Source organism: Lonchura striata, chromosome 3 (assembly GCF_050655825.1).
Source record: "Lonchura striata isolate lonStrDom1 chromosome 3, ASM5065582v1, whole genome shotgun sequence".
Classification (NCBI taxonomy): Eukaryota; Metazoa; Chordata; class Aves; order Passeriformes; family Estrildidae; genus Lonchura; species Lonchura striata.
The window spans coordinates 57,200,541-57,222,680 of NC_140705.1; the positions used below are offsets into that span (position 1 = coordinate 57,200,541).

Consider the following 22,140-nt stretch of genomic DNA (forward strand, 5'->3'; position numbering starts at 1 on the left):
TAGTTTTAAAGATAGAATGCCTATTTGGGGACTACATTTCAGTGTGCAGCTGTGAGAGCACACCTGGAAAGTGGTGCCAGCAGCTGGGAACTCTGCTGTCTTCTTTTGCCTCCCAGCTCCAAGATGGAAATGCCACCACACCCTCTGCAGGGAAAGGAGATGTCAGCTTTCTCATGGGTTAGCAGGTTAGCACCAGCCTACATCCTTTTTTCTCGTTTTCTGTTTTTCATCTTTTCTTTCCTCCTGCTTCTCCTCTCACTGCCTCCTCTCCTTTCTGTTTTCTTTTTTCCCCCCTTTGTTTTCTCCTTTTCCTTTTACTTTGTTGTGATTTAGCACAGAACACTTGATGGTATGGTTTTCACAGTTTCTTCTGAAATTCACTTCTCTTGCCCTGAAGAAAACCCCAAATCACTGAATCTTTGCAAGCACACTGCAAAAGCTTGTTCCTGTTTATGTTAGGGCAGAATAAGATCCAGAATGCTTATATTTCCTGGGATAGTCCTATTATATTGCAAGTTCATGGAAGTTTCTAACATAAACACAGAAATTTCACAGTACCAGTAAGTGATTTATTTGCTTTACATGCTAATCAATATTGTCTACAAATCAAAGAAACAAATGCTGTGGAAGTGGGGGCTCTATCTGATGTTTGCTCAGTGTTGTGCCTGGAAAAATGGAAGTTAGTGGGTGTTGCTCAGTGAAGTGTGCATTTTAAAGTTACCCACAGTGATGCCCATTGTCCTGTCCCTGAATTGCATGATGTCATGTGTCATTTAAAGCTTGTAGTGATGCCGAAGGCTGTCGGTGCGCTGGGAAAAAGGCGATGAGAAAGTTGTGAATCAGGTTTCTGTAAAGCCTTTGTGTTTAGGGTTTTGATAGATAAAAGCTGACTCATGCAATATTTCTGGCGAAGGAGCTGTACAGACTAGTAAGAGCTTCTCGTTTTACCTGAGTGCCCAATGAGCTAATTCGGGAACAGCTGAAGTCAGAGCCCGCGCCTCTCCTCTGCCGCACAGGTAGCTCGTGGGCTCTTCGGGGAGGACTGAAAAGGAGAGAGGACTTGTTCAGCCCGGGCTCGAGGAGCCAGAAACATTCCTCAGTGGTGAGATACTGTCGCAGAGGATTTTCCCTTGCAATAATGTTCTGGGGTATTAGCGTGCTTGATTGTGACAGAGGCTATTCTGCTTTAAATACTGCGGGCAGTGGGGGTGGGGGGACGGTAACTGGACTGATAGAAGCACATTAGTTGGTGACTCTTTTCCCTTGTTGTGAGATTTCTAATAAATGGGATTTCTGTTCCTCAAAGTTCAGTTAAAATACTTGGCAGAGGATCGTTTGTGACAGTCCAGGCTAGACATCTAATCCTGCAAATATTGTAGCTCTCTGGTGTGCTATTTTTCACAGAGGGTGTTAGTTTTAGAACTGATATGTATTCATATATTAAATTAATGATTAAAATCTGCTGACCTTCACTTGGACAGGATTCAGAGCAGAAGATATAGGGAGTGTATTTAAGATCATTTGGGATTGGAATTGGATGGATTTTAATCTTTCTCAGTCAGGAAGCTGTAAAGCATTTTTGTTTTTGAATTCCAGTGTTGCATTTTGAATTTGATACTGAATGTAGAAATTGTTCTGAACTAGTTTGCTTAATTGTATCCACAGTATGAATGGTTTATTTGAAATATGAAGATATCTCAGGGAAAAAAAAAAAAAAACAGGAAAGATATTTCTTGTAGTCTCATCGCTTTTTGGTAGCTAAACTCCAGAGGATGTGAAGACTGTAATTTCTGGTAATGTTGACTTTGTAGATAACACCTAAAGTGCTCGCTTTTTTTTTTTTGCCTGGAGAAAGGCAACAACAGTTCTAATCATGAATATAAATTAACTTTGGAGTTTTTACTTGTGCAGTTATGTCATAAAATTTCATATGCAGTAAACAACTTGGAGGAATAAACACATATATTTAGATGGGACTTGGGGATCTTTAAGTCAGTTTTACATTTAAAGATAAAGCACTTTATCTCTCGTTGTATACTAATGTTCTAGCACAGCCAAAGCTGCAGAGATAATGGAAAACCATTTATCATTACCATGAATATAATTACAGAAAGGAGGTTTTTGTTAAAGAAAAGCAAGTGATAGCAGAAGGTTATGCATTTTTGGTGTGAACTTATTTATGTCTGCGCAATAAAAACCCGAGACATGCCAAGATGGTTGTTTTGCACGTGCCTTCAGCCTTGTAACTAATATTAGAGTTGCCTTTTGGGATGAAACAGTAGTATTCCTTGCCCTTGCATGTCTGTAGAGTGGACATCTGTCATTGTTCTTGCTGGGGAGTGCTCTGGGGTTGTGCTATGCCCGTGTGTGTGTGTGACACAGGAGCAGGGAGATTTGCAGGGGCTGGGAAGGGGGAGAGAGTAACTGAATTAATGAAAAGGCACAAACAAGAAATGACCTTGTTTGGGCAGCATGTTTCCTTGTGAGTAGGGACAAGTAGTAATTATCCTCCTTTCAGTGCTGAGCTAACAAGTAATTACTGTTATTCCTTAATTAAAGTATGCAAATTGAAGATTTCTTTTTTTTTTTTTTTTTTTTTTCTTCCCAGACTGAGTTAAATACTGTTATTCACAACTAACAAAAGTTCTCAATATTATTGTGGTTCATCCTTGAAAAGGTTCAGTAACCAAAAGAAAGCCTAACAAAAAAAGCAGTGAACCAGGCCAGACATGGGTCAGGGTATAGAAGAGTTGCTCAGAGTGTGTGCCTCCGCAGGATCTGGGGGTACCTACAATTTCACACAGTGTTTGCAGACTCGTTTTGATGAATGCACCTGCCCACTGGTGCTGCTGCTGAAACTGGAAGGATAGGGTGGAGTGGGCTTGTAAATCAGTCCCATGGGATATGGGACAAATTACTTGCTTTTTATAGTAAGTTTCCATGAAAAACAGAAATTTGCAAGAGGTTACAGGGTTTGCAAAGGCACTGGGTCAGTTATGATTCATAGACAGTAATCCTGAGGGAGGGTGTTTACTCTCTCTTCACTGTCATTAGTTCATTTTTTAATTTCTTGTCAGGCATTTGCTACAGACCTTAGGTAGCTGGTGGGAGAGAGAAGTTACTTTGTGGTACAACAGCAGAGTAAAAGTACTCTTTGGAGTTCTGCAAAGCCAAATACAGATCCTGACAAGAGAAAAGAGAATGGGCATGTGACTGTGGCAGTGAACTCTATTCAACTGCTCTCTGTCCTGATGCTCTTGTGACTGCAGAATTTTAACAGAATTTTGACTTCCTAATTTTAACAGTGAGGGTAATTGAAGAGGTTATTTTCCTGCCTAAGTGTTCTAAGATGATCAAGTCCAGCTGTTAGCCCAGTGGTTGTGCCAAGTCCACCACTAAACCGTGTCACCAAGTGCCACATCTACACATCCTTTAAATACCTCCACCATTTCCCTATGTGGCCTGTTCCAGTGCTTGATAAACCATTTGGTAAAGAAATATTTCCCAATATCCAATCTAAACCTCCCCTGGTGCAACTTGAGGCTGTTTCCTCTTGTCCTATCATGTGTTATTTGAGAGAAAAAGCTAACCCCCACCTGGCTACAACCTCCTTTTAGGTAGGTAGTTATAGAGAGCAATAAGGTCTCCCATAGAACCTCCTTGTGTCTGAACTGAATGCCCTCAGCTCTTTCACTTGCTCCTCATAAGATTTGTGCTCCACACCCTTCCCAGTTCTGTTGCCCTTCTCTGGACACACTCCAGCACCTTAGTGTCTTTCTTTCAGTGAGGGGCCCAAAACTGAACACAGGATTTGAGGTGTGGCCTCACCCAGTGCCAAGTGCAATGCTCAGACAAACTTTTGAAGCCTTGCAAGATTTACAGGTCCTGTGTTATTGGGAAGGGCTATAGATTTTTCACAGCTACCAATACCTGAGGCAGGAACTGAGAGCTGGGCAGAGCCAGGGCATGCCCCCAAGCCCTGATTTCCACAAGCAGTGTTTGGTTTAGGACTAGCCAGCAGAGGAGAGGAACTGCTTCCTTGGTTCCATGCCATGCTGAAATCCCCAGTCCTCTCTGCCCTGCCTTTCTTACAAGTGTGCCAGCTGCCTAGGTGCCTACCTGCTGCTCTGCAGGAACACTGCTTCTGAGTCATCAGAGTGCACCCTGAGAAATGTATTTTACTGTTTGGAGACACAATGGACAAAATTGTAACAGAACTCTCCACACAAAAGTCAAATGACAATTTACATCCACCTGGGAAAGGAGAAAAATGAAGCAAAAAATAAATTTTCAGATTTATAGTCAGGATGAGGCTCTGAGGGCACATCAGACCAAGCAGCAAATACCTAGTTTGGTGTAATTTATGTAGAAGCATACAAGAATAGCAATTTCTATAAAAAATAGAGGAACTGGAGTCAACCATGTTGCATGCAATTAATTAGCCATGCATTGCAGTTGTCTGGGGTTTGCCAAGGTCACTGGGAATACAAGTGCTAAAGAGCAAAACCATTTTAGCAATTCCAACTAATCCTCAGCTTTTTTAATAAGCAGTGATACTGTCATTAAATAAGAAAATATGTGAGTTTACTTTGGTTTTCTAAAACATGTTAGGTTCTAATGCTTCTGGCTACAAGTGTGTCCTATGAAAAACTACTTTTAACATTTTTTCTGATTCCAATGTCATTGATATGAACTGTATTTTGTTTCTATTTTTTATATTAATGAAAATTTTTGTGAAGCAAATACTACTATTAATGCCTTTGCATTATTACCTGAGAGGCAGACCGTATGTCAGTGAAACAGGAAGTAAAGCATGTGAGCTAATAGAATTTAATAAGAATCCTTTACTTCCCTCCTAAATGTAGCTAATCAGGTGTTTCTTTGTCATGTAATTTTAGTAAAATACCTTGGAGTAAGTTAGCGGAAGTGCTACCCGTGTTATCTTGTTTATCCTGTGCATTTTTCATTCAGCAATGTTGTGCTTTCTAACTTGAATGTGAAAAATGATCTAAAGCTGATAACAAAAATACATTCTTTCTTATCAAAAATATATACTTTCTTATCTCCAGTAGTAGCAAGGCACACATCACTTTCTGTACCCACATAGAAACAAGAGAATTTCACTGCATTTTTCTGTTTTAATTTTCCCCCCTATTTTATTGCTTTATATCTTATTTTGGAATTGGTACTTGATGTGGTTTATTCAAAAAGGGTAAGAAAATATGCTTCTATGCTTCAAAACTAGAAGAACCTGGCATTAAGAAAGGCTATAGATTTGCAGACTACAAGATAAAACTAGAGGTACAGACCTGCTGAATTAGATTTTTAATCTAATGGCCACTTTCTAACCCTTGTAATGAGCAAATTACTCTCAGTGTTAATTCTGTGCATCACCTTGAGGGTAATACTTCTCCTTAATTGAAAGCTAATCCCATCATGACTGAAATAGTACTAGTAATTACATCCAAATGAAATCTTATGCATTGAAGATAGGCCAAATAAATCAAAACATTCTCCTCTGGTATTTTATTCCTGTTTGCTTTGGATTTATTTTGGAAAATGGGAGAGTTGCATTCAGCTTTGGAAGAAATCCTCCCCCTGCTCTGACAGCTGCAGGAGCTGTGTCCAGGAGGTTTCTGCTTGTAATTACATAGCAAGTCTGACTCAGTTCAAGAAGGGCCACCTTAAAGGTTGGGCGGGTTTGATTTGCAGCTTTATGGTTTCTTTACTGAAACTGTTGTCAAGAGCTGTAATTACTGTTATGAATTTTTGAAAAGTTGTCACTGGACTAAAATAAGGACTAAGTTACCATGCTGTGGGTAGCTTCAGTGTTGCTTTTCTTCCTGAATTGTCACAAGTTTCCCTTTTATCACAGGACAGGCATTATGAAATTCCATGAGTTTGTGGCAAGATTTTTTTTTTGGGAGGACACTTCTTACGGAAACAAAGCTTTGAAGTATTGAATTTACCTGCAGCTACTTTTGCAGATTCTTATGCTTCATTACACACAGCTTGGCCAGTGACAAATCTACATTGCATCATGGACAGTGTCCTGCAGGGCAGTTTGGCAAGGAAAATAAAGCAGAATTGAAATTTCAACAGGAAGACAGACATCTTATTTTGTTGTTGCACTGATCTGAAAAACAGCTTTGGGTCAGTTCAGTAGGGGGTAATATTTTGGCTTGAGCACAACAGTTTTAGAATTACTTATTTTTTCCCAGTAGAAAACTGAATTATTTGGCAGCACTCTTTCCAATGGGGACTCTTTCTTCAGAAACAACATTATTTTCTTTGGGAAATTGTTCTGCTTTTAGTATTTTTGTACAAGCCACAGAGCTGGTAATTGATAACTGCTTTTAGTTTTTTTAAGACTGTTGGCATTATGGTATTCAAAATGTAAGACACTTTCTAGTATCACTGTGTTTCTTGAGGCTTTCAAACCTCCCAAACCAGGGTGAGGGCTCAGCTGGGAGATAGCAGAGACTGCTCCCAGTAAAGTGGTGAGGATCTTTTATAACCTTAGGGAAAATGTTTTGAGTTGTTTTGAGCCTGAGCAGTGGATGTGCTAGCAGCAACCCCAGCACACTGGCAGAAAAAGGATGTGCCAGAGACAGAAGTGTAAGCAGGAGGAATGTGGTGTTGTAGCCCTTGTTGGGGGATCTCCACAACTTAAAAATCATTAGAGTTACAGTGCCCCCCAAACCAAGTTGTTCTGGTTGTCTTTTGGTTTAAATAGAGTTTTGGCTGCTTTCTAAGCAAAAAGCTTTAGAAGTATCTGCCGTCAAATTTTGCGTTACATGGAGCAGCAACAATAAACCAAATTCTTCTGTTTGTTTGTTTGTTTGTTTAGATGACTTCCACTTACCTCTTGATGTTGTACCAGCTGTGACAGAGGGCCTTGAATCCAAGAAGAAGGAGGAAGATTTGCACAAGGAGAGCAGATCTTTCCGCTACTGTGAGAAAAACACCATGGACCTGTCAGACAGTGACCGTCCTGTCAGCTTTAGTTCCACTTCCTCCTCTGCATCCTCCAGGGACAGCCACTGCTCCTTTGGAAGCAGAATGACCTTGGTTTCAAACAGCCACTTGGGTTTGTTTAACCAGGATAAAGAAACAGGTGCCATCAAGCTAGAACTGGTCCCAGCCAGGCAATTTTCCAGCAGCAAGACACGCAAAAACTCTTCTGTGGAGCAAGAGGATCCTGAGGGAAACCTTGAGAAAAGGCCAAGCATGCCAAGGAAAGCAGAACCAAAAGGAGCAAGCAAAAACTGTGCGATGTCTCTGACCACAGAGCCCACCAGTCCAAAGCTCCTCTACGTAGACAGAGTTGTCCAAGAGATTCTGGAGACAGAGAGGATGTATGTGCAGGATCTAAAAAGCATTGTCAAGGTAGGGGCTTGGTTAAGACAGTGTTAACTGCTCCATAATGTCATTTTCTACATTGTTTGCTTTCACAGTGGTATAGATGAATCTGATGATGGGGACTGGCATTTGTTGGTCTTTTTAGTGTAACTTCATTGTTCAGATGTATTTCTAGTTTTTATTTTATTTGATAAATCTAAGATGTTACTGTTGTTCATGAAGAAATAACAGAAACATCCTACAGCTGACAGCAGTAATGAACAAAGAGTGATAAATGCTTTGTAGTAAAAAAAAATAGGATTTTTTATATTTACAAAAAAAAATTACTCTGTGTCCTAGAATGTATAACAAGAAGCAAGACAGATTTAACCTCTTTATATGCTTTATCTAAAGGGTCTTACTGATTTTTCCTGGCCCTCCCAGAGTCCTAGCCCGGCAAATTATTTCCTGCTTTTTTCCCTGTCCTTTTCATACAGCTCACAGCTGCAGTCTGTTCTCTCTCTGTCCTTGGCTTGTGGTGTTGAATATGGCATATGTATCTGCTGGAAAATACTATTGTTTGGCTGTAATGTGAAGGAATTATGTTTTCTTTAATATTTATTCTGAATGGATGTAGCATTTGTTAGCAGCAGTAGAGTTTTTGTCTGATCCTTAGCCTAACAGCACCTTTCATTTCCTCTTTCTAGTACAGGGCAAAATATGGATGAGTCCTTCTGTGGATTGTTCTTTTCACTCTGTACTTGTGTCTGTGCCATCAGCATCATTCTGCTTTGCATTTTTAAAGATGACAATTGATTCCCTTGGCTATTATTTGTAGCCTACATGTTTAACACAAAGAAGTGCTTAGTGTGCTGTTTGTAGAACCTAGAGGTCCAGGTAGGTATATGTGGTCACCTGAGACAGGAAATATCAGCCAGCTGGAGACACTCTCCTCACCTTCAGCTCTAACCTGCATGGTCCCATAATAGCAGGGGAAAAATGTGAAGGCTTTGATAACTTAAATGCATGTTATGATTAAAACACTGGTACCCCACCCTGCAAAGTTCTGAGAAAGGTTGCTGTTTCTGCAAGATTTCATTGGTTTCCGTAGCTGGTGCTGTCACTACATTCAACTGTTGCCCGAGTTTCATTTTGGACTGTGTAAAGTTGTCAGATGTTGTAAAACCAAGTCAGTTTCTGTGCATAGTAACCACTCACTAGGCATGGCCACCATGGTTTTGGAAGCCTTAGCCCTCACTCATCCTCCTCTGCTGTAAACTGTACAACTTGAGAAAGCCCCTAAGGTATGCCACTAGCCTCCAACTAGATTATGTGCCTGTGATCACCACCCTCAGGTCCTGTTGGTTCAGCAGTTCTCAGTCAAACTTACTGTCTACTTATCCAACTCCTAGTCTTTCAGCATGTGCATGAGGATCTTAAGGCAGTTAAAAGCCTTCCTGAAGTTGAGGTAGACAATATCCACTGCTTTCCATTCATCTACCAAGCCAGTCATTTCATGGTCAAAAGGTTATCAGACTGGTCAACTTTCCCTTGGTGAATACCTGATGACTGTTCTTGATTACCTTCTTGTCTTTAGTGTGCCAGGAACTGGTTTCCAGGGCTAGCTGAGCACAAATGACCTAATAACATGGATGATTGTGAAATTCATATAGGATCCTGGTACTAGTCATAATATCAAAAGTCAGTTCACTAAGAGTTAGGCTAGCACCGTATTTGGGGCAGTGTCCTTTCCAACCTATGTTGTCCTTAGAATATGGAGATATCATGCCTGAAGTAAAATAATATGAAGGAATGGGACAAATAGCATTTCATCCTTTTTATGCTTGTATTGACCTAATGCTGTTAGGGCATTGGTAAGTGAATAAATAAAGTAAAAAATCATAACTTCTGTTGCCTTTTGAGTATCTGGGTGATCTTAACAGTGCCAAGCTGATAGATAGAAGCAGAAATTGACTTCATGGGAGGTGCTTAATGTGATTTTTTAATGATCCTGGAGAGCTGCTGAGGTTTTCCAGTTTTCTTCCCAACTGCTGGCAAGAAGTATTTGGCAGGTTTAGGATGAGGTACAGGTGCTATTAGGAACCTTTGCTCCAGGATAAGCATTAAAAAACAACTGCTTTCCTAGCCAGTACGGCCATTTTGCCCATGACTTGGAAGGACAGTGGGGTTAGGATTGTCTTGAGGCATGCTGCTGTGATTCTTGCACAGGCAAGCACTGCAACAAGGATAGAGTGAACTTTTCCACCATTTGGTATGTTTTATCAGATGATCTGTTAAGGATAATTACAATTTTGAATGAGTGCAGCTTGAAGCTTGTTTTGGGCAAGTTTGTGATGAGAAATTGGATACCTCTGCTTCCTGCTTGTGTCATGCTAACAGGTGTACTGGCCAGGGCAGAACTCACTGACCTTTTCCTCTTCAGGATCTAGTCTGACTTTTTCAAGTAGCAATGTAGTTAGAATAGACCTAAATTTCAATTAGAGTCACTTACTGAAGTGATTTTTTTTCCTCCCCCGAATAAAATGATGTTCCTGAAGTTATAAAAAAATCTGTTTTGCCCTTGCAGTTCATAGGAGTCAGAAGCTCCCATTCATAATTTTTATAAATGCTTGTAACTGTAGAAAGACATTGACATTTCTGTTTTACCTTTGCAAAATGAAAGAATAATGCAAATGCACTGTTACAATACTTGCATCTGCACCCCTATCAGTATAAAAATATAAGTAAAAGGTCATTGGTGTCTATAGAAAAACTAGAGGGGACTGAAGTGTGCATTGTCAGTGTGTTTCACATGTATTTGATGTAAACAGAGGTTGAACTTCAGAAATCTTGAACTCCATCTGAAATCTGGGAGACTTCATTTATGTTAATGAATTCCTCTACACTTTAATTCCAAATGTGACTTTTTTTTTTTTAAACCGTCTCCACTGAACTAGTTGAAGTCTTTGTCCTTTCTCCTCTCCAGATCTTTTCTGGAGAGGAGAAAGTTTTTTTGTCCCTAGCCCCCTCCTTTTATACCTAAGTCTCCTCATTTGAAAAAGTCCCATTCCCCTCTGCACAATCTCCTGCTTATAATCTTGCTGCCTATCTGTCCTAAGTCTTCTCTCAGTAAATCCCATCTGCATCACATCAGTATGTTGTCTCATTTCCTTAGGTGATCTTTTGCTTTTTAGTATTAATCTTTCTCATGTTCTTCATTTCTGCTGATTCCAGAGCTCTCGCAATAGTTCTCTCAGCAGGCCTGACAACATTTTCATCACCATTCTTAATTTTTCTGCCCTCTTAAGTGCACAGAAGTTAAAAGGGATGTCCACCAGGCTTTCTTTGGTTCCCATTTTGTCCTTCCCATCTTCCTGTAGTACTCCTTTATGTCTCCTCTGCCCTGAAATTGCACAGCATGCTTTTCTATACTGTTTATGGCTTGCAGAGAGTCACTGAGACATGGGAACAATCTTTTCCATGCTCTTGCCTCAGAGGATCAGATCTGAGCCAGATGTCACTGGCAGCACCTGAGAATGGCAGTTGTGGGTTAGGGCCTTGTGAAGCCTAAGCTGAACCTTGCAAAGGACCACTGCTAGAAGTTCCTATTGAGGATACATGAATTTGGAGGGTGTCTCTTCACCCCACCCCAGTATGGTCAAAAATAGGGGAATTTACATTAAAGCAGCAAAAGCATTACTCTGAGAAACAAAGTCTCCATTATGCTTGAATCTGCTGCTGTCTCTCCCTGAGACATGAGGATGTGGTTCATGTCCCTGCTAGTCAGCCTGGGGGTGCTTGTCTTCTCAGGGGAAAGGTCACCAAAATTTTTCAACATGAGCAAAAAAAGGCATTCTTTCTCAAAAAGCCTCAGGGGAATGGCTTTGCTGAAATATCCTAGAACAACTCATCAGGGAGGCAGGTTTCTAGCATGGAAAGCTTCATCTGAGGAGAACATGTCTGTTGAAGCTATATACCCCTTGTGGGGTGGGGACAAGCCTTGCAAGGGGAAATGTTGGATGTTTGAGGTAGATACGTGTTGGGGCATCAGTGATGAAGGGAAGCCCTTCTGAGAGGAAGTGTGTTGGAATGTTATTGTTCCCTGTTTCCTGTCTCCCAGTGCTGCAGCTAGAAGATGTCTCCTGTGTTTAAAGCAGTTAGTTAAAAAGACCATTCTGAAGATTGCAGTGTGCACATTGTCACTTGTGATGTGTTAGTAAAAGCATAGCTGCTTGTGCTCCGAGTTTTCTGAATAGTGCTGCTCTGAAAGTTAATTATTTGTAGATTCAAAATCTGGGAATTCCAGTATAGCTAAGGCATCCCATAATGCTTGTTCCCATATTATAGTTAATTTTGACATGTGACCTCTTTGTCTATGCCTGCTAACCTGCATACCTGAGAAAGATATCTTCGTATTGCTGACATAAATTGCATGTGAAAATTTGGATAAACAATTTAAATTATGTGAAAAACAAATATTATGTTTTGTATAAATGTAGTATGATTATGCAACAGTGATAAGTTTAACTGTGATTAGTATTTGTTAAATTTTTGAGCTGAACTTTCTCACTGCTTTTCTTTCCTCCATGAAGAAAGAGCAGTGTCAAATTCTGACTGACCTCCTTAAGGGAAAGTTCAGCTTAAAAATAAGGGAAGTTTTTTCCAGTAATACTGAGATATGACAGCTGAAACTGAAGAATCTCAGTACATGTCCAAGAGGCCTTCTTGAAATGTGTGGAGTTTAAACAGAATTACAGCAATATAAATCAGAGCAGAAAAATGTTCCACTTAATTATTTTTAATGAATTTGTAAGTAGGTTTATTAGAGAACAGTAGTGTTGTGTTTTGTTTCTGGAGTTGCTGTTTATGAATCAGGACCAGTGCAGACTGCTGAGAAAGGAGGTAGTTAGGAACACCACAGGGTAAGTTACCAAACAGGTGTAAATAGCTATTCTGTCTATCCTTAAATAAATACCTAAAGTAAATCAGACTTCTTTCTTCTAATGCACTTCAGGGATAGCTCAGTTTTCCCTGCAGACTTCTTCCTTCCTGTACGTGAACCATATTAAACATCCTTAGGCAACCGAAAGTAGTGGAAGTATACACAAACTGGGTTTTGTGTTTGTGTCTTAAATAGTTTTAGATACAGTTGTTTCTGGAACTCCAAGATCTTGAACAAAAGTGTTTTGACAGCTACATATGCTATAAACTCCTCATCATATGTGCCCTTTAATGATGCCTAACAAAAGCAGAAGCAAAACCCAAAACTTGTTTTGCTTCTGGGCAGGATGAGAAAGGTTCTGGGTTTTGGAAAAAGAGGTTTTATAGCTGTACAATAGGAATAGCATGTGTTGTGAAACAACCAAAAGTAACCTAATAACTTGTATGGTGTAAGCATCTGCTTATGCTGTGGCATGAAGAGGGAACTGTTTGTAAACTAACTTCACAGGAAATATGCAAAGCCAGGGTTATATATACTGATGCATGGTTTTTCTTACCTGCATCACCATTACTTCAGTCTTATTTCTGCTGGCAACATTCATAAATTTATTTCATTCAGCATGTTCCCAAGCACTTGAAAGACACTGAATAAAATGTGATTGTTGCCTTCTGTTTCCTTCATCTGTACTTTGCATCCAGTTCTTACCTTACAGCTACATTGTAGGAACTTGCTGGGACAGAGGCTGTCTTTGTCAGGTGATTGCAGAGCTTCACTGGTTGACTGGGACTGCAAACATTAAGACAGCACAAATGTATAGCCATAGCTCTGGGTTTGTTTTAAGGTCAGCTCTGTGTTTGCACAGCACAGAAGGGTGAGTTACACTGCAGTAATAAATGAGCTGTCTATAAATGTACAGTGAGCCTTTCTTAAGCTGTGGGTGGGAGAGAAGCAGCAGGGAGGGCTGTTGCTCTTCCAGGGAGCCACAGAATTGCTGAAAAGTCTGGCTGCTGTTGCTCTTGTCCTCCCTTTTCTGGCAGCAGGGCATAAATCATTAGACCGTGCTGTCTGCAACCTCCTACCCACTTGCTGAATGTGAATGAATATAGATTAAAGGATGAAAGTTCATCTTCTGTTCCAGAAAGCTTTATTCTTTTGGGAGCGGGGAGGCAAGGGGAAGATGCAATTTAAATATGGAGTGTGCCATTTAGGAGTGCTGGTGGCGGCCAGGAGACTCCAGGATTGAAACGTCCTTCCTGTGACTGCACTGAGGCTGGAGCAGGACGTTGTATCCCTGCCTCGGGGGATGCATTGAGCCCTTTTGGGATTCAGGAAGTAACAAAAGAGACGTCTCTTCACCTCTGCCCTCTGTCTTGTTGTTGCTTACTGGCTGTGGATAAGGAGTTCCACAGAACAGAGCAGCAGCAGCAGCTTTACAAAAGTTTATATAGTAGGCAGGAAAACTGTGAAGAAGAGGTCTGAGAGCTGAGAGGCAAGGATAGGAAGTATAGCTTATGCTGCAAAATTTTCAGTAAACATTACAATGGTTAAGTGCGGTTATATTTTTTTGTAGAATGAAATTTCATCATGTGGAGGTGATATCTTAAAGGCAAAGACATTTCTGCATTTTCAGCCAGGCTATAGTTTCTGGAATTTCATTTGTGTATATACCCATTTCAATTTTGCTCCATGAAAATATTTGACTGCTTTTAAAGTTGTTATATCACTGATATTAAATATTACTTGTCAGTGAACAGTGCTCTAGTAATCCATGACCTTTAAGTCTGAATGCTTAACAAACCACATAGTAGTCTCTCTCTTTTTTGCTCTTACCAGTCCAGCAAATTAAGATGTGGAGGTAGCTGTTATTTTTCCTGGTTTCATGAGCAGACTATTTTGCAGATAAGACACTTTAACAAAGTTTTTCCTTACAAACCACCCTCTATAAACTTCTATTTCATTGTTCTTCATATATTCATAAGAAAAGCCATCCAGAAGTCTCTGGTAATCATGTGGTTACTAAGGTTAAGATAAATGTGTGTTTAGGATGTGTGCAGATTTTCTCCATTTTGCTGGGTTTGCATTTTCATTCTTTGAAAATCAGACTCTTTCAGATTCCCTTCTTGTGTTTTAAAATAAACATTTCTCATCTGGAATGTCTCATTTAACTTGTAAGCATATTGAGTTCTCTTTTAAAAAATGTTATCATCCATTTGCCTTACAAATTGAGGAAAGTTTATTTAATAGGGCAAGGGTCTACACCACAAGGCTCAGGTTCTTTTCCTGTGTGATTGGTATCTTGGAAGACCTAATATGCATTAATAATTCTCAAAGTTTTGTTTGATTATGGTTCAATAAGGTTGTAATCAGACAAACTAAAGTATGTTGTAAAAAATAATTTATAGATGAAGTTTAATTTAAAAAATATTAAAATTACTAAACACTTCTAGCTGGTACTTTTTTGAGTGATATTGAGATTATTGAATTATGATGATTGATACAAATGATTTAGATCTAGAAATCTTTACAGCACTTCATCTGCTTAGCAACCTCAAATTAATTTTCATCCTAATTACTATTAATTATTTTCATTTGGCTGTTTTCATTACTGTAGCTTATTTCATCTGTGTTTCCTTTTAGCTTTAGAAAGACATTAGATGAGGGCATCACATTACTCCTTAATGACATGTCAGTAAACTACTGATAGCATTTGTAATCCCGTGATCTCCACCTGTGCTCTGAACTTGCTTCTTACCACACCTCTGAGCAACAATTCTGAGTGCCAGCTTCTGGGAAAAAATCCTGTAGCTGCGATGTGGCAGTGGTGCTGGCAGATAAATGAAGATAAATGTGGGACATGGATTTAATCAGTGGGTTTCAACTTCAATAAGTTAGTGTGCTGAAGTGTCTAAGTAGGGCTTCACATGAGTTTCTGTTCCCAGTGATTTACCCATAATCAACTTTACAGATGTTGGACCATTTACAGGACTTGTCTGTGTACAATCCATCAACCAGTTTCAATTTGAGTGCTTTAAGGCATCTCTGTCAAATTACAGTTTGATTTAATTGACAGCCTGTCTTCCAAGGTGTCTTTTTAAGATGGGAGATTTTAGCATGGAATTCCTGCAGTTGAACAAAGGAATATTATTGAACTCTGACTGTGTTTCATTAGAGCAAAAATTCACTATGACAAAGAAGGCAAAAATCCATGAGAGCAGTCCATCCAGGCAGGCTGACAATTCAATGATGGATCAGCTGGTGTCAGGTTTTGACCCTCCCAGAGAGCTTTGTAGGCACAGCATTCATGCTGAAATGTCTCATGGGACATAAGAAGAAAGCATACACTGGGCAAAAAGAAAGGACATAAGACCCTCGACTGGTGGAGTAGACATTGCAGAACATGTGACTCCTAGAAGAACTGTGAGATAGCTGGAAATTGATACAGGCATCCTCTAACACTGGAGCAGGGGCAAGAGGATGTGCAGAGCTTGCTTTAAAGGCTCAGGCTGTAAAGCAGGAGGAAGCTGTTTTCTGCTGTCTCCCGCCCATGCACCCTGGTGAGGCAGTTGTCCTTGCCCAGGGCCCCTATGAATGGATTCCGTGCAACAGAGTGTTGAGGGACCTCCCACTGAGGGAGTTTTCCAGGGCAAATTCTTTACTTAATTTCCTGAGATTAGCTGTGCTCTGACAGTTTGAAGTCCTGTGACAAGTTCTCCTGACTGTTAAATTGCTGACATTGATGTGCCCTAGAAATTTCCAACTTTGTATACAAATATGCCTGTGCTCATATGCGCAACTGTTCAAAGGCAGCCTAAACCAAAGAAAGAGTGTTTTCAAGGTGCAAAACATGGTGTTAGGACTCAGGAATCCCTCAGTGCTAATTTTGGCTGACACATAACTCCCTCTACAGCTTTCCATGAGTGTGGATGAAGCCAAGGGAACCTACTAGGGGTCACTACTTCCAGGCCTTAATAGCTGCAAATGGGACAGTGTTTTACCATCTATAATATAGGTGAGGAAGTTGATTATCAAAAATCTGTCTCTCAGGAATAGCTACATAGAAATAAATACTTTTTTTTTTTTTTAAATTCACTTCTCTAGGTAAAATTTAAGTTAACACTGTTAACTTATTTACAAACCCCTAGCTGTGTGAAGTGTAGGGAGATATGTGTCATGATCACCTTACTCTGCAATGTTAAACAGTGGAAATAAAACTTACATGTGCTTTCTCTATTTTTAGTCTTTCCTCATACCATGTTCTCACGAGTGCTCCCACCATCAATCTTTGCCCTTGCTACATGCAGTCAGTCAGCAGAGTATCGTCTTACTGTGTCACGCTTTACTGCCACTACCCGCGGCTGCGTGTGAGCCAGCTGCACGTGTCAATTGGCACTTCCCAGGAAGCTGGCAGGAAGCACAGGTGAGCTCGCTATGGATCCTCCACCATCCGCCCAGGGAGAGGATGGTGCTGCCTCCTGCCAGCTCAGAGACTCCACTCTTCTGCAGGGAGACTGGAGAGGAAAGAAATCAATCAAACTGCATCTAGTGTCAGACTATGTAAAGCAGATGGGTTACCTTGGCTGCTCCCACTTGGAGGGTGGCTGACTGCCACTGCTGGGAGGTCCTCTCCATGTCCTTTTCCTTTGATGGCTCCTTGGAGAGTTAGTGCTCTCCAAGCATGTCCTTCAACATGTAGGTGTGTCCTCTGAAGCCCACCTGCAAGGCCTGGCACGGCCATTTCCCACAAGGGCAGAGCTTTGCTGCTGCTGACAAGTGGCAGTCTAACATGCAAGGTGCTGAGGAATATAAAACAAAATGGAAAAGGTGAGGAGGAAGCACATGGAGCACAGGAGCTTTCTGTTCATGCTGGTGAAGGGAGCAGAGGAGGCTGTGTCTCCAAGCCTGCGTTGTCCTCAGAAAGACCCTGGCTTAGGCTGTAGGTCAGTGGCAGGACTGTGCTGCGCCTTAATGAGCATTGCCCCAGGTAGGGGCAGGTCTGTCAGACCTGTCCGTGCTTTGGTCTGTGTGAGGTTTTTCCAGCTTCAGATGTCTGTATAGAAAACCCCACCAACAACCAGTAAAAAGAGAAAGTAGAAAGACATGCTAACAGAAATTTTCTTTTTTTATTTAGGTTTCTGGGTTTGCATGTAGTGAATCTGTAGGGTGGACAGTGCAAGCATTTTTAGGTTTCAATCCCTTGGACTCCTATAGCCAAAGGAACCAGAGCAAGATAGCAAAGTATACGTAGTATGCAAATGTATATTGCCTTTGCAGAGCATAACAGTACTTTAAATAATTGAAAAGAGCTGCAATGAACTGCCCTGACTAAAATTCATCATTCTTGGCCACCTGTTATGTGGATAGCAGGTCATTGAACCACAAGGCATTCAGGGTATACTGCTGCTAATTTATCCAGCTGCTATACATGCTGGATAAATTAATAAATAAAATAAATAATGGAGAAAAAATAATAGGAAAAAAAATCAGGCAAAAGGTGAATTGGTACATATTATTGTTACCTGTATAATTAGCAGAATAAGCTCTGGGAAGCATTTTATAATGTCTATTCTAATGTACATCTGCTGCCTAACTTCCTTAGTTTACAAGTGCTTGGCTAGTTCGGGCAGCATGGCTCTTGCTAGCAGGCTACAAATAGGATCCATTTTGTGGTATGTTTTCCTTCTGGCCTGCAGCCTTTTCCTCCAAGTGGTTTTTGCTTAGTGCTTAGGTGGCTAAGGATGCTGAGCTGTTTCCATGATTCCTCTTCTGCACAGCCATCTGATTTTGGCCAAACACAGTGTTGTTGGGTAGAAGGAAGTTGGGAAAAACATGTGGCCATGAGTATGGGGTAGTACCTAGTAGTAAAATCTGCTTTACTAGTAGCATAGATCTAGGAAGTATCAGAAAACTGAGGGTCTGAGTAATGCTATGGTCCTGCCTGGATCATGTCCTGCTTGATTTAATATTACCTCTGTCTGCAACACTGCAAGAAGCCATTGAAGTTTTGATAAATACCTGGTTTAAAATATTTTTAAGTCAGAGACTAAGGTTTTGTGATGTAGGTCCTCTGCTCTTGGACCCAGGATGTGATGCTAAAATCAGAGACATAGGCCAGCTTTTCTTTCTTCTGCAGCTTGTTTAGGCATTAGATAGCAAAGTTTCCTAGTGGATAGAATCCTTTTTTGATTATTTTTTTGTATTGATATTTAATCAAGTTTTCAGTTTTGTTGGGATTGTGTGCCTGCCTCTTGTCAAAGCACTGCCTCTGTGCAACAACACTGCTCTTTTAACAATTTTGCTTATCTTTTGTGATTTTTGTGATATTTTTATATGCACACTCCTGCCCTGTAAAGGGCTTACTAAGAACTTATATAGTATATGTGTTTCTTGCAAAGCAGGATAGAAATTGATTCTCATTTTACAAGGTAATGTGGTTTTTTACCCATTTTTTTAGAATTACTATGCTAATATTAGCTTTAATATTATCCCTTTAAATATGTAATTTTAACATTGCCAAAGTAATGGCTGATTTATACTATGGTGTAAACAACAATAGATGACATTTTTTAAGTGTGAATATGTGTTCAAAAGGAAAATCAGGGTGTCTAGATGAAAATGTCCCACTCATTTGCATTTGGTTTTTAAAGTTTGGTCATGGAAAACATTAATCAATATGTGATAATAATTTTGCATATTTTGTGCTTTTTTTGAAAGTTTTTTCCCATTTCTGATTCATAAAATTGTATTTTTTAGCCTCTAAGGTTAGTTTTTTCATAATTTTATTCCTATAGAGATGTTTTTTCTTTTGGTTTTTTTTTTCTTTTTTGTTCTTTTTTTGTAATTGTGGAGGAGGAGACAGTAGTTAAGATATGCAGCTTCTAACAGACATTCCTTCTGATGGATTTGGCATGGTGAAAGACAAATGGGAAGAACATCAAACTCGGCAAGAAAGGCAGAGCAGTCTGGCAAGACTCTCCTAGTTTTTGGAGAGTTTCAAGGAAAAGGGAGGACAAAATTATACAATACCCTGAGAGCAAACCATGGTCCATAAATCAATCAAAGGAGACGGACATTTGTGAGGGGTTTTTTTTCTCCTACAAAGTAAGCTAGATGTTTATGCCATAACTGCAGAGAAGCAATAAAAGGCAAAGGTTATAAACAAATCATTCAGTGCCGACAGAGGGTTCACAGATGCTGACAAGAAACAAATAAAGTGAATAAGGCCAGTACTCTGTTCTGATAAATTTCATTGCTTTCTGCACCATGTCATTACATTTGCACCCTGCCCTGTTATCTTGTAGCTTCAAACCTTTCATTATGGCTCCAGATGATAACAGCTGTTGATACACGGCAGTGACTACCATGGGGGTAAAGTACCATTTGCTAAGAAATAATTAGGAAAACCCCCAGGTCTGGGTAGCTTTGATCTGCCTGTGGTGTTGTCCTTGCAGAAGATGTTATATGCCAATACTGCATCTGTTTCCTGGATGAGTTCATAAAGCCTTTATGAGAGCACACGTGAACTATAAAGCAGTATAATCAGACAGGTTTCTCTGGCTGAGCCAATGCAAGCAGTGTGCTACTGTGTACTGCAGGGCCTGATCTGCATGACACCAATGTGTTAGAACTGTCCAAGGTCCACCCTTTTCACAAAAGCTTGGATACCTGGAGCTTTTTGCTGTGTGTCTATCTGCTTACACAAATAGCAGCAGTGTAAACATGTCTGTAGTCTCAAGTCAGTGATATTGACAAAGACAGAGAGCTAAACCAGGACAGCAAGCTCAAAACTGTGTAATTTCCTAGCAGTATGAGACGAGGTGTAAGGTAACTCTGAATCGCAAGCGTTTAGAACAAATGGCCATCTTGCCTTACCCTGAGGAAGCACAAATCCACCCAGCTGTCTGTGGTTTGTTTCTGATCTGAGGCTGGGTGAAGAAGGAGGCCTGAAGTACAATCTGAAGGAGCTTGCAGCAAAAGGGAGCAGAGACTGTGGGTGTGTGGTGTATGCAGGCTGATACTGTCCTATGTTACAGGAGTGCAAGGAAACTGCCAAAGCACTGCAGGCTGCTGCTTGGCAGCAATATTAGGATACCTGGTTCCATCATTCTTACTAATAATTGGTAAAAGACTGAGAAGAGTAGGTGTATGCGGAGGAAAATCAGGATAAGAGAAAAAAAGGAGCAGAAACCAGGTCATGCATATAACACTGTCTACAATATTGGAAATAACTGTGGAATGTTTGTTATTTTAGAGAAACCCAAGCTTCAGCTATGTTGAGATGAACGAATTGGAAAGGAACTCTCTTGATTAATTGAATGTGCTGTATGGAGTTACTTATTGTAAAATTCCCATTCCTCTGCAGCCCAACCTTGTCATACAGCTCAGGGTGCTGCAGTGTCCCTGCAGTGCTAAAAATGTTTTCAGGGCTTCACAGTTCCACTGGAGCTTTTCTATTCTTTGCTTTTATATGATGAAGATGTGTCTCTGGTCAGAAAAGGTTTTTTGTTTAATACTATTAAACTGGAGTAGACCTGAAAATATTATTTTCTTCTGCCTTTGACCCAATATACTGCTTGCTGCGGTCCTGTCTGCCTCACCATCCTGAACCTTTTTATTCTTCTGCAGCTTCTGAGTATCAATAAAAAGCTGAAGTTCAGGGAACCTGTGGATGTGATTCTAAAGACTTCCTGCACAAATATATTTCAAGGTCAGGTGTGGGCTCTGAGGCTGCTGCCAGCCACAAGGGAAGGTGTAGTAAGGTTGAATGCTATCACAGGAGAGATGTCATGAATCTCCAAGGACTTGCCTGCCTGTTGCCACCCATTCCTCTTCTGGAAAACACAGATTTACCTTGGAATAGACTTATTTGCTTTGTCCCAGCAAAAAATACTGAGTTTCAGGAGTGATGGGGGCTACCTTTAACTGGAGGTGATGACAGAATGTGGATTATTGATAGGGGAAGGGGACAGGAAATTCTGCTGGTACCTAAACCTGAATCTTGGTTACACCTCTGAGTTTGCTGACACTGCTTCAGTTGAACAGAAGGATATGGACATGGAGGCTTAAATGCTGTAATTCTTAACCTGCTGTATGAGGACATCTAGAAACCAAAAGTCAGATCCTGGTTGATTCAAACCCTTGTCCTCACAGAATTTACATGGAGAATAAATCTTGGCTAGTGTGTGTGTTCTATAATACTTTTTTCTATGATTGTGGAACACAGTTATATCTTAGAAGTTTGCATGGTCTTTTTGGCATTTTGCAGGGTTCCTTTCCTGCAGCACCCTGGAATGCTGTGTTGCTTTTGGGAAGTTGCCACACCACATTGTCTAGCCACAGGCTAAAGGATTTTATTTATTTTTATTTCACATTGTTTCAGCTGTTTTCACTTTTATTTCCATACTCCAGCAGAATTTCTTCATGAATGTGGCAGCACATCAGGTTTCTTGTTTCATGAGCTGTAGTTAAATAGCCTGCTGGATTTGTTTGCCCTTATGAGAGGCTTTTAATACTGTAGCAGCAACAGGAAAAAAGGTGACATTGAGCTGTTATCAAAGTGAAAGAGGTGGGAAAATTGTTATCCCAGAACACTGCTGATCTGAGCTTTTTCTAGCTGTCATGTTTTTATTCAAATAAAGTCCCTGGATGAGAGTCTATCAGTTTTGTAAGGGCAAAAAGAGATTTTTGCTAGAGTATATAGCAATGTAATTTACAATGTAACTCTATGCTTGTAAATTGCATGGACATAGATACATTGAGATCTGTGTTCTACATACTCCGAATTCTTTGGTAAACATGATTTTTTTAAAAGTAATTGACTCAGTGGTTGCTTTTCTGAGCCTCTCTTGCTTGTGTGGCTT

At 40.3% G+C, this 22,140-nt stretch overlaps 1 protein-coding gene across 11 annotated transcripts in view; it reads left to right on the top strand.

Annotated features, from left to right (window-relative positions):
• Window positions 1-22,140, top strand: part of PLEKHG1 (pleckstrin homology and RhoGEF domain containing G1) — a 123,001-nt gene that overhangs the window by 70,392 nt on the left and 30,469 nt on the right. For 9 of the 11 annotated variants that reach the window (XM_085576528.1, XM_085576532.1, XM_085576531.1 and 6 more), the window contains one exon: window positions 6,851-7,389. In XM_085576528.1, coding sequence (XP_085432654.1) covers window positions 6,851-7,389 — 539 coding nt within the window. Of the gene's footprint in view, window positions 1-70; window positions 186-221; window positions 1,103-6,850; window positions 7,390-22,140 lie in introns of those variants that run through there. The other 2 variants (XM_021540620.4, XM_021540617.4) reach the window with 2 other exon arrangements.